Genomic DNA, 13,205 nt, shown 5'->3' on the forward strand with positions numbered 1-13,205 from the left:
ATGAACAGCAAGAAATCCAGCACATTTAAGTCAGATCATGTTTTATTGATGAGAAAACTTAACACATGTCAGTGATACGCCTCATGCTCATAAACCTCTGGCAGCTCATCATCTCCCTGAAGCTCCTGTACTCTCCGGGCCTCATGTACATCATCCTTCCCTTGTAGTGGGGCTGCTCGTACATCAGCCAGTGTCCGTCCATCACGTGGCAGGACTGGCAGTCGGACATGCGGTAACGATCCTGGATGTTGTCACAGTCGTCCATCATCTCATTGAACTGACCACCGAAGTTCTCCCTCTCGTAGATCTTCATCCTGAACTGGCCTCTGTGCTGTAATGCAGAGGTTCAGAGAAACAGTGTCACCAGAGTAATCAACACAGTCAATATAATAATTGAACTAGTTCAGTGTAAAAGTTGAACTACTTCTCTTACAAAGGGGATCATTCTGCAGGACCTGATGTTGTCAAACATCATTCCCATGCTCTGCATGCGGTGCATGTCGTTGTACTCTCCCCTCCTCATGAAGAACTGCTGGCCCATGTAGTTGTTCCTCTCATAGAGCATGAAGCAGCCGCTGTCCACCCTGCAGGACTGGCACCTGCTCATGTGGGAGGACATGTCGGAGCAGTCGCTCATGCACTCATAGGAGCGACCCTGGAAGTTCTTCTCCTCGTAGAAAGTGATCTGAAACAAAAAAAATGTGGCTGTAATGGCACTGGTTGGCTTTAATCTGTATCATGTCATATTAACGCAAATCAATTATTTATGTTAATACTCTATAGATAGTATATACCTTGCCCATCATGATGGCTGTGTTGATTTTTCAGGTCTCAGAGATCGGTTGGTGAACTGATCCTCTACCTTTGTCAAGCCCCTACCTTTATACCTGAACAGACCCAAAGACTGCATGACGGCCCCTATTGTTCAAACTACTGACTCATGACCCTGTTGCAACGTACAGTAGAACCCCATTGAGAAGCTTCCACATGCTCATAACAGGGTTGAGCTAATTTAATGTATAGATGGATGCTTCACTGAAAAACTTAAAGATATATGAACTTGAACATTTTAAATCGTTTTCAATCTTTGTAAAAATGTCCTCAAAAATATGTCTACATGCTAGACATTTAACAGCAATACAGTACAATACAAAGAGTAAATACATGTAACCACAATTTTTTAAAATTATTTCTCAGAAAATGAATCCTTAGATACTAACATTTATCAAAATTATTTCTAAAACATCATGCGTGATTTGTATCAACGATATAAAGTAATCTGTATGCAAATGGTTTGTATTGTTTCTGTGTTGTGTGTTGATTTGATTTAGTTGTTGATAAGATATGACGATTTGAGGAATTTGTGTTTGAGGAATGAAATTTGTATTCTCTAAAACTACAGAATGCAACTCAACATAAATTGGGTAAGATGATTATTTCCCATTTGTTTCCATGCCTATTTGTATATTTGGTTTTTAACTTTTTGGTTGCAAAAATTATATAGAGTTCATAATATACACTTTCCTTTAAAACATAGACATCCTATATCATATACGGAGCATCGAACGCTACTGCCTACTGGCGCTGACGAGACGCGGGGCCGCCATCTTGGATCACGCAGGGTTTTGGCATACATGTAGCTATGATAAAGGACATATGGTTTGGCGTGTTTTATTATTCATAGTTGGCTTAACAGTAATAGAATATTCTGATATGCTATAAGTGACCAGACATCCGAGATCATAACTGGGAACATAATCCCAGAGAAGGGGAAAAAAAACGGTCAGCTATTTTTAAGGTGAAGAAACAAATGATTAGGCTATATATACATATCTATCCCACATAAACAATGTATGAATACATTAGATATCTATATATCTTAGGGACCTTATACACTATCTCTGACTTTTGCTACAGCAGCAGAGTTTATTTTGTCTTGACACTCTGTATTGATATTTTGTATTTACTTGTATTAACAACGTTCTTTCCTTAAATGAATATAATGTTTAAAGGGATTGTTTTATACACACGTGGACAAAATTGTTGGTACCCCTCTGTTAATGAAAGAAAAACCCACAATGGTCACTGAAATAACTTGAAACTGACTAAAGTAATAATAAATAAGAATTTACTGAAAATTAACCAATGAAAATCAGACATTGCTTTTGAACTGTGGTTCAACAGAATCATTTTAAAAAACAAACTAATGAAACAGGCCTGGACAAAAATGATGGTACCCCTAGAAAAGATTGAAAATAATTTGACCATAGGGAAATGTTAAACTAAAGTGTGTCCTCTAATTAGCATCACAGGTGTCTTCAAACTTGTAATCAGTCAGTCTGCCTATTTAAAGGGTGAAAAGTAGTCACTGTGCTTATTGAAGAATACGCTTGTGTTACTGTGTTTTACTGGGACCACTTTATCCAGGACGGCAACTCTGGTCAGAGAGTAGACGCATACACAGGGAACAGTTCTGGTTGTTTATACTGTTTCAATATTGCGTTGACATCAAGGAATTCCAAGGAATCAAGCAATGGATGAACGATGAATAATGATTGAATGAATGATTGAATTAATGAATGAATGACTGAATGGTTTTTCTGTAAGACAGAATAAGAAATAAACAAATACTTATTACAATATCTACCTAAACATCGGGCCTAACACCCCATAAATGCTATATACACATAACAAATACACACGTTAGCACAGCGCAATATAACAGCCGATAATGGCGCCGCCGAGTGACGTATACACAATGCTACACGAGGTACAGGCTCATACAATAGCTACCCAATTCGTGAGTGAATCAACTAAACAATAGTGGAAACCGGCTCAAACATAAAATCACACCCACTAATATGGAACCGAATTGCGGACTGCATATAATATTTATCATACATAAATATTCATAAATATACGTGCTACAGTACAATGTTACTCACTCTTCACGAACGCATTCTTTATCGTGGCGTGCTATGCGGTCGCGCGCAACAAGCTCTGACGTAGCCCCGTACACCACGTGACTCTAGGACCCCACGGCGCTATCTGGGCTGTCCCAAATGTCTGAACAGAAATAACGATATATATATACGCATTATATACATAATATAGTAAACAAACTAATGGAACTAAGGGAATTTACAACAGTGCTGTTTGGTGATATGGTGTGTACCACACTGAACATGGACCACAGGAAGCGAAGGAGAGAGTTGTCTCAGGAGATTAGAAAGAAAATTATAGACAAGCATGTAAAAGGTAAAGGCTATAAGACCATCTCCAAGCAGCTTGATGTTCCTGTGACTACAGTTGCACATATTATTCAAAAGTTTAAGGTCCATGGGACTGTAGCCAACCTCCCTGGACGTGGCCGCAGGAGGAAAATTGATGACAAAATGAAGAGACGGATAATAAGAATGATAGCCAAAGAGCCCAGAACAACCTCCAAAGAAATTAAAGGTGACCTCCAAGGTCAAGGTACATCAGTGTCAGATCGCACCATCCGTCGTTGTTTGAGCCAAAGTGGACTTCATGGGAGACGACCAAGGAGGACACCACTGTTGAAAGCAAATCATAAAAAAGCGAGACTGGTATTTGCCGAAATGCATATTGACAAGCCACAAAGCTTCTGGGAGAATGTCCTATGGACAGATGAGACAAAACTGGAGCTTTTTGGCAAGGCACATCAGCTCTATGTTCACAGACGCAAAAATGAAGCAGCCCAAGAAAAGAAAACTGTCCTTACTGTGAAACATGGAGGAGGCTCAGTTATCTTCTGGGGCTGCTTTGCTGCATCTGGCACAGGGTGTCTTGAATCTGTGCAGGGTACAATGAAATCTCAAGACTATCAAGGCATTCTGGAGAGAAATGTGCTGCCTAGTGTCAGAAAGCTTGGTCTCAGTCGTAGGTCATGGGTCCTCCAACAAGATAATGACCCAAAACACACAGCTAAAAACACACAGAATGGCTAAGAGCAAGACATTGGACTATTCTGAAGTGGCCTTCTATGAGCCCTGATCTAAATCCTATTGAACATCTGTGGAAGGAGCTGAAACATGCCATCTGGAGAAGGCACCCTTCAAATTTGAGACAACTGGAGCAGTTTGCTAATGACGGGTGCTGTTGACGGGTGCAAAAGTCTCATTGACAGTTACAAAATTTGTTTGATTGCAGTGATTGCCTCAAAAGGTTGTGCAACAAAATATTAAGTTAAGGTTACCATCATTTTTGTCCAGGCCTGTTTAATTAGTTTGTTTTTTAAAATGATTCTGTTGAACCACAATTCAAAAGCAATGTCTGATTTTCATTTGTTAATTTTCAGTAAATTTTTATTTATTATTACTTTTGTCAGTTTCAAGTTATTTCAGTGACCATTGTGGGTTTTTCTTTCATTAACAGAGGGGTACCAACAATTTTGTCCACGTGTGAATGTCTTTTTTATGCATGTCGCTTTGGAAAAAAGCGTCTGCCAAATACTAAACATAAACATATATAAACACCTGAAAGTTTTTATATCAGCTAAAACCACCAATCTGCTTCACTGGTTTCAGAATAAAACCAAAATTGGTCTTACCCATCAATGTTAGTATTTGAATATTGTTACTTGAATGAGTTATTCATGGTTACAATTATACTGTTAAGAAATAATTGCCTTATACTTTGCCTAAAATGAGAATGCATCATCATACAAATCTGCTGATGGAATGTTTATTTTTAGATGGATGGATGGAATGGACTGGAGTTTGCAGGTGGGAATTGATACAGGAAAATGATCAGACCAGAACGAGGGAAATTCAAAATACAATAAAAAGCAGCCAGGGAAAATGCAGACTGACCAATGTAGTTCATGCAAGGCAATGTGAATGTAAAAAATATCAAGGATCATACTCTGATCATGGCGAAACAAGACTCCCCAACAAAGTGATTTTGACTAAAATACCTACCAATACCTACCTAGCTTACATCCTTTGGCACGAGGATCGCCTCCATTCATTGTATCAAACAGCCTGTCAATTATCTATAAAGGCATATTGTTATGCAAATCGTAAGGAATCAGGTACATATTTCTAAACTGTATGCTCAACATGCAAGTAAACATGCAAGCATTAGTATTTGCTTGACTTCCTTCTTTCCACAGGTCTGCTTTGTACTACAGCAAATTTCACAGAGCTTTACCACTTCAATGGATGGACGGGCATAGTTTAAAAAGAAGAAACAGGTACTTGGTTCTATGATCATTAATTGTATTACCTCAAAGAATTCTGCTGTTGCCTCACAGTCCTTAAACTGAGAGTAGCAAAGATCCCTCATTGTGCAGAGAGCCACTGACACGAAGCGACTCAGTTTCTGTGCTGCAAGGTTCACCCTCATCTCATAGTTCTCAAAGTAGACATGCTTGTCTGTAATTTTATTGCCAGCATGCAGTCCATCCTCTTTTTGCAGATCATGGAGACGATTGATACCTCCAATGGATCTGTCCGATGGTCGTCGCAATTGGACTGTATGCCTGCAGAGTTAGAATCAGTCACTGCTCAAACAAGTACAAACAGCAAAATGATGATGCTCACATCCAGCCATAACAGTGCAAATGGACAGACCACAATATTTAGATAACTTTTAGCAGCAGAGGCATAAATTATACAAAAAGGTCTACAACGATCATCATATACCTGCAACATATTACGTGCCAACTGAGCATGTGGCAAGCATCCATCATTACAAATACTTTCTCGCCAGTCACGGGATGTGGGAAACTGGTTTGAAGCGGCTTCCGTGGGTCCCTCTTCAGCTCACACCCAAGTTGGTTGGATATGCTGATATTGGAGGCATGCCCATCCATTGTTAGACATACCAACCGAATGCCCCGTGCTTGCAGCTCCTCCAAAGCCTGACTGACAAGGACCCCCTGTGGTTCTGGAGAGAGAGACCTGGTCATGAAGTATGCAATGGGAGCCTTCCAATGTCCTTGGAGGTCAACCACCATGAACACAAGAGCCTCAAAAGCCACATCAGTGTCATTGTTTCCATCAGCCATGTCTACAAAACCAGACATTGACTCGGTATGTGGATTATATTGCACATGTTTTTTGATGGACATGGCATGAATTTCAAAGTGCTTACCTGAGTAGAATACAAACTCCTCACTGAGATCTTCATTAATGAGGTTATTTTCCCTCAAATCTCCCAAAAGACCCTTCACTGTGGTCTTTGTCCTCTTTTCTCTGGACATGGCATTCTTCTTTTCTCGCTCCAGACTTTTCACTGTTGCCAAATGAATCATTTACTTTGGCCTTAACAGTGGTAGGAGGAGCAGGCAAGGCATAGCCATGATCCTAGTAGAAAGAGGAACGAACATGGTATGAGTAATGTTTCACTAGACATGGTCCTAGTAGAAAGAAAGAGGGATGAACATGGTTTGAGTAATGTTTCACTTCACAAACACCGCTTTGACACCACTTTTGACACCATGGCCCACATCCACATCTTCTCAAAGCCACTTCCCACTTCTTCCTCACATCTTTGTCTTTGGGAAACCTTCAAAAGTGTTAGATGTAATCTAGGTCAGTGCTTATGGAATATGATTTATCAAGTCTCAGTTCTTAGCCGGTTGAACACATAGCCTAGTTCAACAGTAATCCCAAGATTACTCCATTCCAGGTGTAAGTGTGGTAGGGCCTTTTCCTGTTTATCACACATTTTGTCCCACACATTTCACGAAGGTGGGCTACACAAAATTGGGTTGGAAAGCTAGACTAGCTATACTGTATAGCCACTGTCCATTTGATCGTCTAGTTAGTTAACATATATTAGCCCCCCTACACAATCTGGACTGTGGTACTAACATTTACCCCTGTTGGCTTTTATAATCTTTATCTTCATCATTTATTTCAACTTTATTTTGTTCAATTATGTTGTTTTTTCATTTCATTGACAAGCAATTCTATTATGGTCATACTCTTGTTTCTTAGCCTAGCTGTATACGATTTCAGTACTATCGAAGATCTTTGCTCCTTCTCAACTCTTTGGTAATATTATTTTCATAAAATACAACCAATAGTAGGGTAATGTTAAATCGTACTTGTGAAAAGTAATCCCCCGATTCCTATTTCCGACGGTCCGCTCATTTGTGCAGGAATACGCTGAACACCAGCCCGGCATCCTGTTTCTACTGTAGACGCTACCTGGCCATACGTGTCAACTGTCAATTTATGCCGCTCCCTGGCTCCCCATCCACACTTCAAGATGGCGGCCGCATTTCTCGCGTCCCAGCAGCCAATGCTGCGTCTATGATATAGGATATCTATGTTTAAAACAATTCTACATTCCAGAATGTGTTGTATGTAACGCGTTACATACAACGATAGGAATGATAGGAAGGGAGGATAGGTAGGTAACTATTTTCTTCGGGTAAAAAGTAGTGTAACGTGCTACTACTTTAGTAGCACGTTACACCCCCCCCCCCCCCCCCCCCCCCCCCCCCCCCCCCCAGGATCCCTTGCGGGACCCTGAACACGGCGACCACACCCACAGTCGCCACAATACTTACCGATACCGATAACAGGAGTCAAGCGCCCAGGGTCAGATACTGGAACTTTCACAGGCAAGTCATGCTTTAAGTTGTGGTTGACTTTATTTATGCTAAAATATCTATGCCAAGCTGTATTATGCCTGTCTTTGCCAAGCTGTATTATGCCATTTTAATTCATATACACAAGCCATCTACATCAAGCGACATAAAAAAGAATAAAAAATTGCAATTTTTCATTTTTCTGTTGGATTTAGATGAGGCATGTTTTATTTTGAGACATATGAGCCGTTTTAAGGTTTTCATCATGTTGTTCCGAAGGAGCCTATTGATACGATTTGTACTAGCTTTGCCCCAATTTCAGGGTAGCCTGTTTAATGAAAGAGTGTAAGGCTTTAAAATAAACCCTTATATATTTTGTATTCACCTATAAGCCCATAAGATGTATTGAAGCTATGTTATTTGTTATTTTTTCGTTGGGCTTTAGTGGTGGTGTTAAAGCCTTTAATAGCCAAATGTTTTCTTGTCAATTGCTCTGTTTGTGGCATTTTTAATAATAAAGACCACAACATAAATACCTGTTGTGTCCCCGATAGTAGAACTTTATGAAGGACTCCACATTTAAGAACAGATATTCTGTTCTGCCCAAAGTCGAGCAACATAAAAGTAACGTAAAAGTAAGAAGTACCGTAAAAGGTTACTTACCCCAAGAGGGTAGGTATCAGATTACTTTTTTAAGAAGTCACGAGTAACGAGCAAACACTAGTTTTAAAAAGTAACTTCCCCAAAGGTAATTCCAGAACATGCTGTTGGTTTGGTTCAAGTATGCAATCAAAAGATAGTTACACATTTGTAAAGTCCTGCTAACTAAAGCATTATTTATTCGATATGTAAATTGTTCTGCATTGCATATTGTTAATTGATATTCAATGTTGGGGTTTGGTTGAGTTTTGCCGACTACCTCAATATTGCCAAACTTGTTACCTTACAGATGGTCAAATTAACATATAAATATTTATTTACCATATTACCATAGTAACTTTCACATAGATGCTCACAAGATTTAAATCATAATGGCTAACTCCAGAATATTATGTTTTATTTTCGATAGTCAGGTGCTATAAAGTTGTAGTGACCAGCAACAAATCCAGCAAATTTAAGTTAGATCATGTTTTATTAATGAGGAAACTTAACACATGTCAGTGATACGCCTCATGCTCATGAACCTCTGGCCGCTCATCATCTCCCTGAAGCTCCTGTACTCTCCGGGCCTCATGTACATCATCCTTCCCTTGTAGTGGGGCTGCTCGTACATCAGCCAGTGGCCGTCCATCACGTGGCAGGACTGGCAGTCGGACATGCGGTAACGCTCCTGGATGTTGTCACAGTCGTCCATCATCTCATTGAACTGACCACCGAAGTTCTCCCTCTCGTAGATCTTCATCCTGAACTGGCCTCTGTGCTGTATTGCAGAGGTTCAGAGAAACAGTGTCACCAGAGTCATCAACACAGACAATTTAACAGTTAAACTAGTGCAGTGTAAAAGTTGAACTGTGATTTCTCTTACAAAGGGGATCATTCTGCAGGACCTGATGTTGTCAAACATCATTCCCATGCTCTGCATGCGGTGCATGTCGTTGTACTCTCCCCTCCTCATGAAGAACTGCTGGCCCATGTAGTTGTTCCTCTCATAGAGCATGAAGCAGCCGCTGTCCACCCTGCAGGACTGGCACCTGCTCATGTAGGAGGACATGTCGGAGCAGTCGCTCATGCACTCATAGGAGCGACCCTGGAAGTTCTTCTCCTCGTAGAAAGTGATCTGAAACCAAAATATTGTCAGCCATTGTTTATAATTTAATTAAAGCCACTTGTTGGCATCAATCTATATCATATCATTATATTAAAGCAAATCATTTATTTACATTAATACTATATATATATATATATATATATACACCTTGCCCATCATGATTGTGGTGTTGGTGGTCTCTCAGAGATCGGTTGGTAAACTGATGCTCTACCTGTGTCAAGCCCCTACATTTATACCTGAACAGACCCAAAGACTGCATGACGGCCCCTATTGTTCAAACTACTGACTCATGACCCTGACTCAACGTACTGTAGAAGCCTATTGAGAAGCTTCCACATGCTCTTAACAGGGTTGAGCTAATTTAACGTATAGATGGATGCTTCACTGAAAAACTTAGAGGATCCAAATATGAACTTGAAATTTTCAATCAACTTCAATCTTTCTTTATAAAATGTTCTCAAAAATATTTTTATATGCCATAGTCTAACAGCAATATAGTACAATACAAAGAGTAAACACATGTAACCATATATTTATTTTTATATAACTAAGTTTAACTGATTATAGGCTAGTTGGTCTGTTACTTACTATAACGGAGACTGAAACAAGAACTAACGTCGGAGGGTATTCATTTATTTACAACGATGTAACTCACTTAACTCGGTTACAGTCACATGAATAGCACATTGCCGTCAATCACATGACACTGACACGACAGAGCCAGATCTAACGCAGTCTATCACAATAACTTAACCTTAATTTAGATTAGTGCTTGACAATTCAGATTCTAAATTGTGAAAACACATCCATTCAAAATGCCTCAAAGAAATGTAATTGGTTTGATTTCTGTAGCCCTTCCGGACATGGAGGGGGTTGATCTACTATGCTATGAGCAAGACCCTTGTGAGACCATCCATATGTTCTAGTTTGCTTTTGCTATGAATTTTTGTGGCCTTAGCTGGACAACATTAAATGGGCCTTATGTTCTTAAATAAAATGGATAAAATAACTCGGTGCTATTCTTGGTCTCTTTGACCTTGCCGTACCTGGTTTGAAGTAAAGCAAAACATATTCTGCTCTCAGAAGAAGCCTGTGCATGATTCTCTTAATCTTTTTACCATTATTCTTTCTTATTTTGGATGAATAGTTTAGTGTGCGAAACTTCTTCGGGCACCGCCATGTTATTTCTCAAATCGGCAGACTGCGGTATTTCTTTGCAATCATCAACTGACACTCGCTCCCGGAGCACTGGCGGAACCTCCCTTTTATTTTTTGGAAGAGGCTTTCAATGGGGTCAGGACGAGAATGATTATGCAGAAAGAAACAGTATGTGTACTTGCAAGATCAGGATGATCTCACAAGGTTAATAGATTGGCTAAGTTACGCCCATCTCCTGCATCACGTCTGGACTCTGGAAACTGAAAGATTTCTGTTGGAGTTAATGGCGCTTAATTCAAAAAGTTTGGATGTTGATTTCGGATTCTCAATTAAATGTACTTGGAAGGGATGTCGGAAGTAAAATGGAATTTTCCCCATCAATGAAAATATATATATTTTATTAAATGTCATGTCTATAACTGTGTACATACAGAAATGTGAACATATTGAAACAAACTATAGGGGGCTATTAACCATACATATGAAAACTCAGAGTCATCAAGTGTGCTCGTGTTCATTTTGCTCCCTTTTTCCACTTACTTTAAGTTGATTAACTATTGTTGACTGGTGTTTCACAGTCTTGTACACCTGACATTTTAACAATGAATCTATTTGTTGAAGAGGAAAGAACAATTTTAATTGATTTAGATAAAAACGAAAACCTTTTTTTAGATATAGCGCCATGATTCCCATAAAACTTATTCAGCTGTCCAAGGTCCAGGCGTGATGAATGAGATGGGTATACATCAGCCTCTCTATACAGGGGTGGTCTGTAAGGAAGGAGAAAGGCTTTAGCTTGAATAGCAAGGAGCCCTGGGAGGGAAATGATTGGAGCGGAGGACAGGTCACCATAGCACTCAGGCGGAAGAAAAGTTTGTGGTGGAGAAGGAAAAAGCATCAGAAACAGAGTTAGGGAATTGAGGCTTGGAGCCGATGTTGTCTTAATTTGAGTCGTTATTACTTGAAGCCTCAGCTTTTAACCAACTCCTGGAATCCCTCTGGGAGATTGTTGAATAGTTGTCAGAGAACGAATCCTTAGATGCTAAAATTTATCGAAATTATTCATAAAACTATTCCTAAAACATCATGTGTTAATGATGGGATATAACTATTTCAAGTCATTTGTATGCAAAAACAGTAGATGTATTGTGTGTTGATTTGATTTAGTGGTTGGTAAAAAAAAAAAAGATTTGTATTGCTCCAACTTAAATTGGGTAATATGATTATTTTCTATTTGTTTTGATGCTTATTTGTGTATTTGGCTTTCAACTTTTTCATTAATGTTTTTTGGGATAAAAAATGTAATCTTATAGAGTTCACATAATTTACCTTTTCTTCTAAAACATTTATTAATTCCAGAACATGCTTTAGGTTTGGTTTAGGTATGCATGCAGGAGATTGCACAATTAAGTATTATTTATTCAATATGTAAATTGTTATGCAATGCATATTCTTTTCTGATAATCAATGTTGTGGTTTGGTTGAGTTTGATGTCTTCATCAAAATCACCATACTTGTTGACTTACAGATGGTCAAATTACCATATTTATATGTATTCACAATATTACCATACTAACTTTCCCATAGATTATGTAAATACCAAAATTTGTTTTGTATTATAATTAATTTTGTACCCCATTTCGTTTAAGATCCAACTGTCCCTCCAATATTGCCATTGCAGGATTTTAAAAACCCTAACTCAAGAACATTCTATGTTATTTTGGATAGTCAGGTGCTATCAAGTTATAATGACTGGCAAGAAATTCAACAAATGTAAGTTAGATCATGTTTTATTGATGAGGAAACTAACACATGTCAGTGATACGCCTCATGCTCATGAACCTCTGGCCGCTCATGCCCATATCCCTGAAGCTCCTGTACTCTCCGGGCCTCATGTACATCATCCTGCCTCTGTACTGGGGCTGCTCGTACATCAGCCAGTGGCCGTCCATCACGTGGCAGGACTGGCAGTCGGACATGCGGTAACGCTCCTGGATGTTGTCACAGTCGTCCATCATCTCATTGGACTGACCACCGAAGTTCTCCCTCTCGTAGATCTTCATCCTGAACTGGCCTCTGTGCTGTAATGCAGAGATTCAGAGAAACTGTGTAAGCTGACTTATTAGCAAACAAAGTCAATTTAACAGTTGAGCTTTGTTAGTGTAACAGTTGAACTGTTGCTAAGTTCTCTTACAAAGGGAATCATCCTGCAGGACCTGATGTTGTCAAACATCATTCCCATGCTCTGCATGCGGTGCATGTCGTTGTACTCTCCCCTCCTCATGAAGAACTGCTGGCCCATGTAGTTGTTCCTCTCATAGACCATGAAGCAGCCGCTATCCACCCTGCAGGACTGGCACCTGCTCAGGTAGGAGGACATGTCGGAGCAGTCGCTCATGCACTCATAGGAGCGACCCTGGAAGTTCTTCTCCTCGTAGAAAGTGATCTGAAACAAATTGTCAGCCATTGTTTATCATTTCTGAATATAATTTATTCTAAATCATGTTATTTATATTAATGCAAATCAATGATTTATGTTAATATATCTTTACCTTGCCCATCATGATTGCGGTGTTGGTTTCTCAGGACTCTCAGAGATCGGTTGGTAAACTGATGCTCTACCTGTGTCAAGCCCCTACATTTATACCTGAACAGACCCAAAGACTGCATGACGGCCCCTATTGTTCAAACTACTGACTCATGACTCTGACT

General features: G+C 39.5%; 3 protein-coding genes across 3 annotated transcripts; all 3 read right to left on the reverse strand.

Annotated features, from left to right (window-relative positions):
• Positions 1-58: 58 nt before the first annotated feature.
• Positions 59-691, reverse strand: LOC307072810 (gamma-crystallin M1-like; the record flags this gene model as incomplete). Its single annotated transcript, XM_079732299.1, has 2 exons — positions 434-691; positions 59-331 (listed from the first exon to the last, which is right to left on the reverse strand). The coding sequence occupies exons 1-2, from the start codon at positions 635-637 to the stop codon at positions 59-61; spliced, it is 477 nt and encodes a 158-aa protein (XP_079588425.1). The 5' UTR covers positions 638-691.
• Positions 692-8,714: 8,023 nt separating this feature from the next.
• LOC307072817 (gamma-crystallin M1-like) lies at positions 8,715-9,344 on the reverse strand (the record flags this gene model as incomplete). The annotated part of the gene is made up of 2 exons (XM_079732306.1): positions 9,093-9,344; positions 8,715-8,987 (listed from the first exon to the last, which is right to left on the reverse strand). Exons 1-2 carry the CDS (start codon positions 9,294-9,296, stop codon positions 8,715-8,717), a joined length of 477 nt encoding a protein of 158 aa, XP_079588432.1. The 5' UTR covers positions 9,297-9,344.
• A 2,954-nt stretch (positions 9,345-12,298) lies between these two features.
• Positions 12,299-12,960, reverse strand: LOC307072808 (gamma-crystallin M1-like; the record flags this gene model as incomplete). The annotated part of the gene is made up of 2 exons (XM_079732297.1): positions 12,299-12,574; positions 12,688-12,960. The coding sequence occupies 2 exons, from the start codon at positions 12,958-12,960 to the stop codon at positions 12,299-12,301; spliced, it is 549 nt and encodes a 182-aa protein (XP_079588423.1).
• Between the last annotated feature and the right edge of the window lie 245 nt (positions 12,961-13,205).

Source organism: Pollachius pollachius (assembly GCF_949987615.1).
Source record: "Pollachius pollachius genome assembly, chromosome: 3".
In the NCBI taxonomy this organism is placed as follows: Eukaryota; Metazoa; Chordata; class Actinopteri; order Gadiformes; family Gadidae; genus Pollachius; species Pollachius pollachius.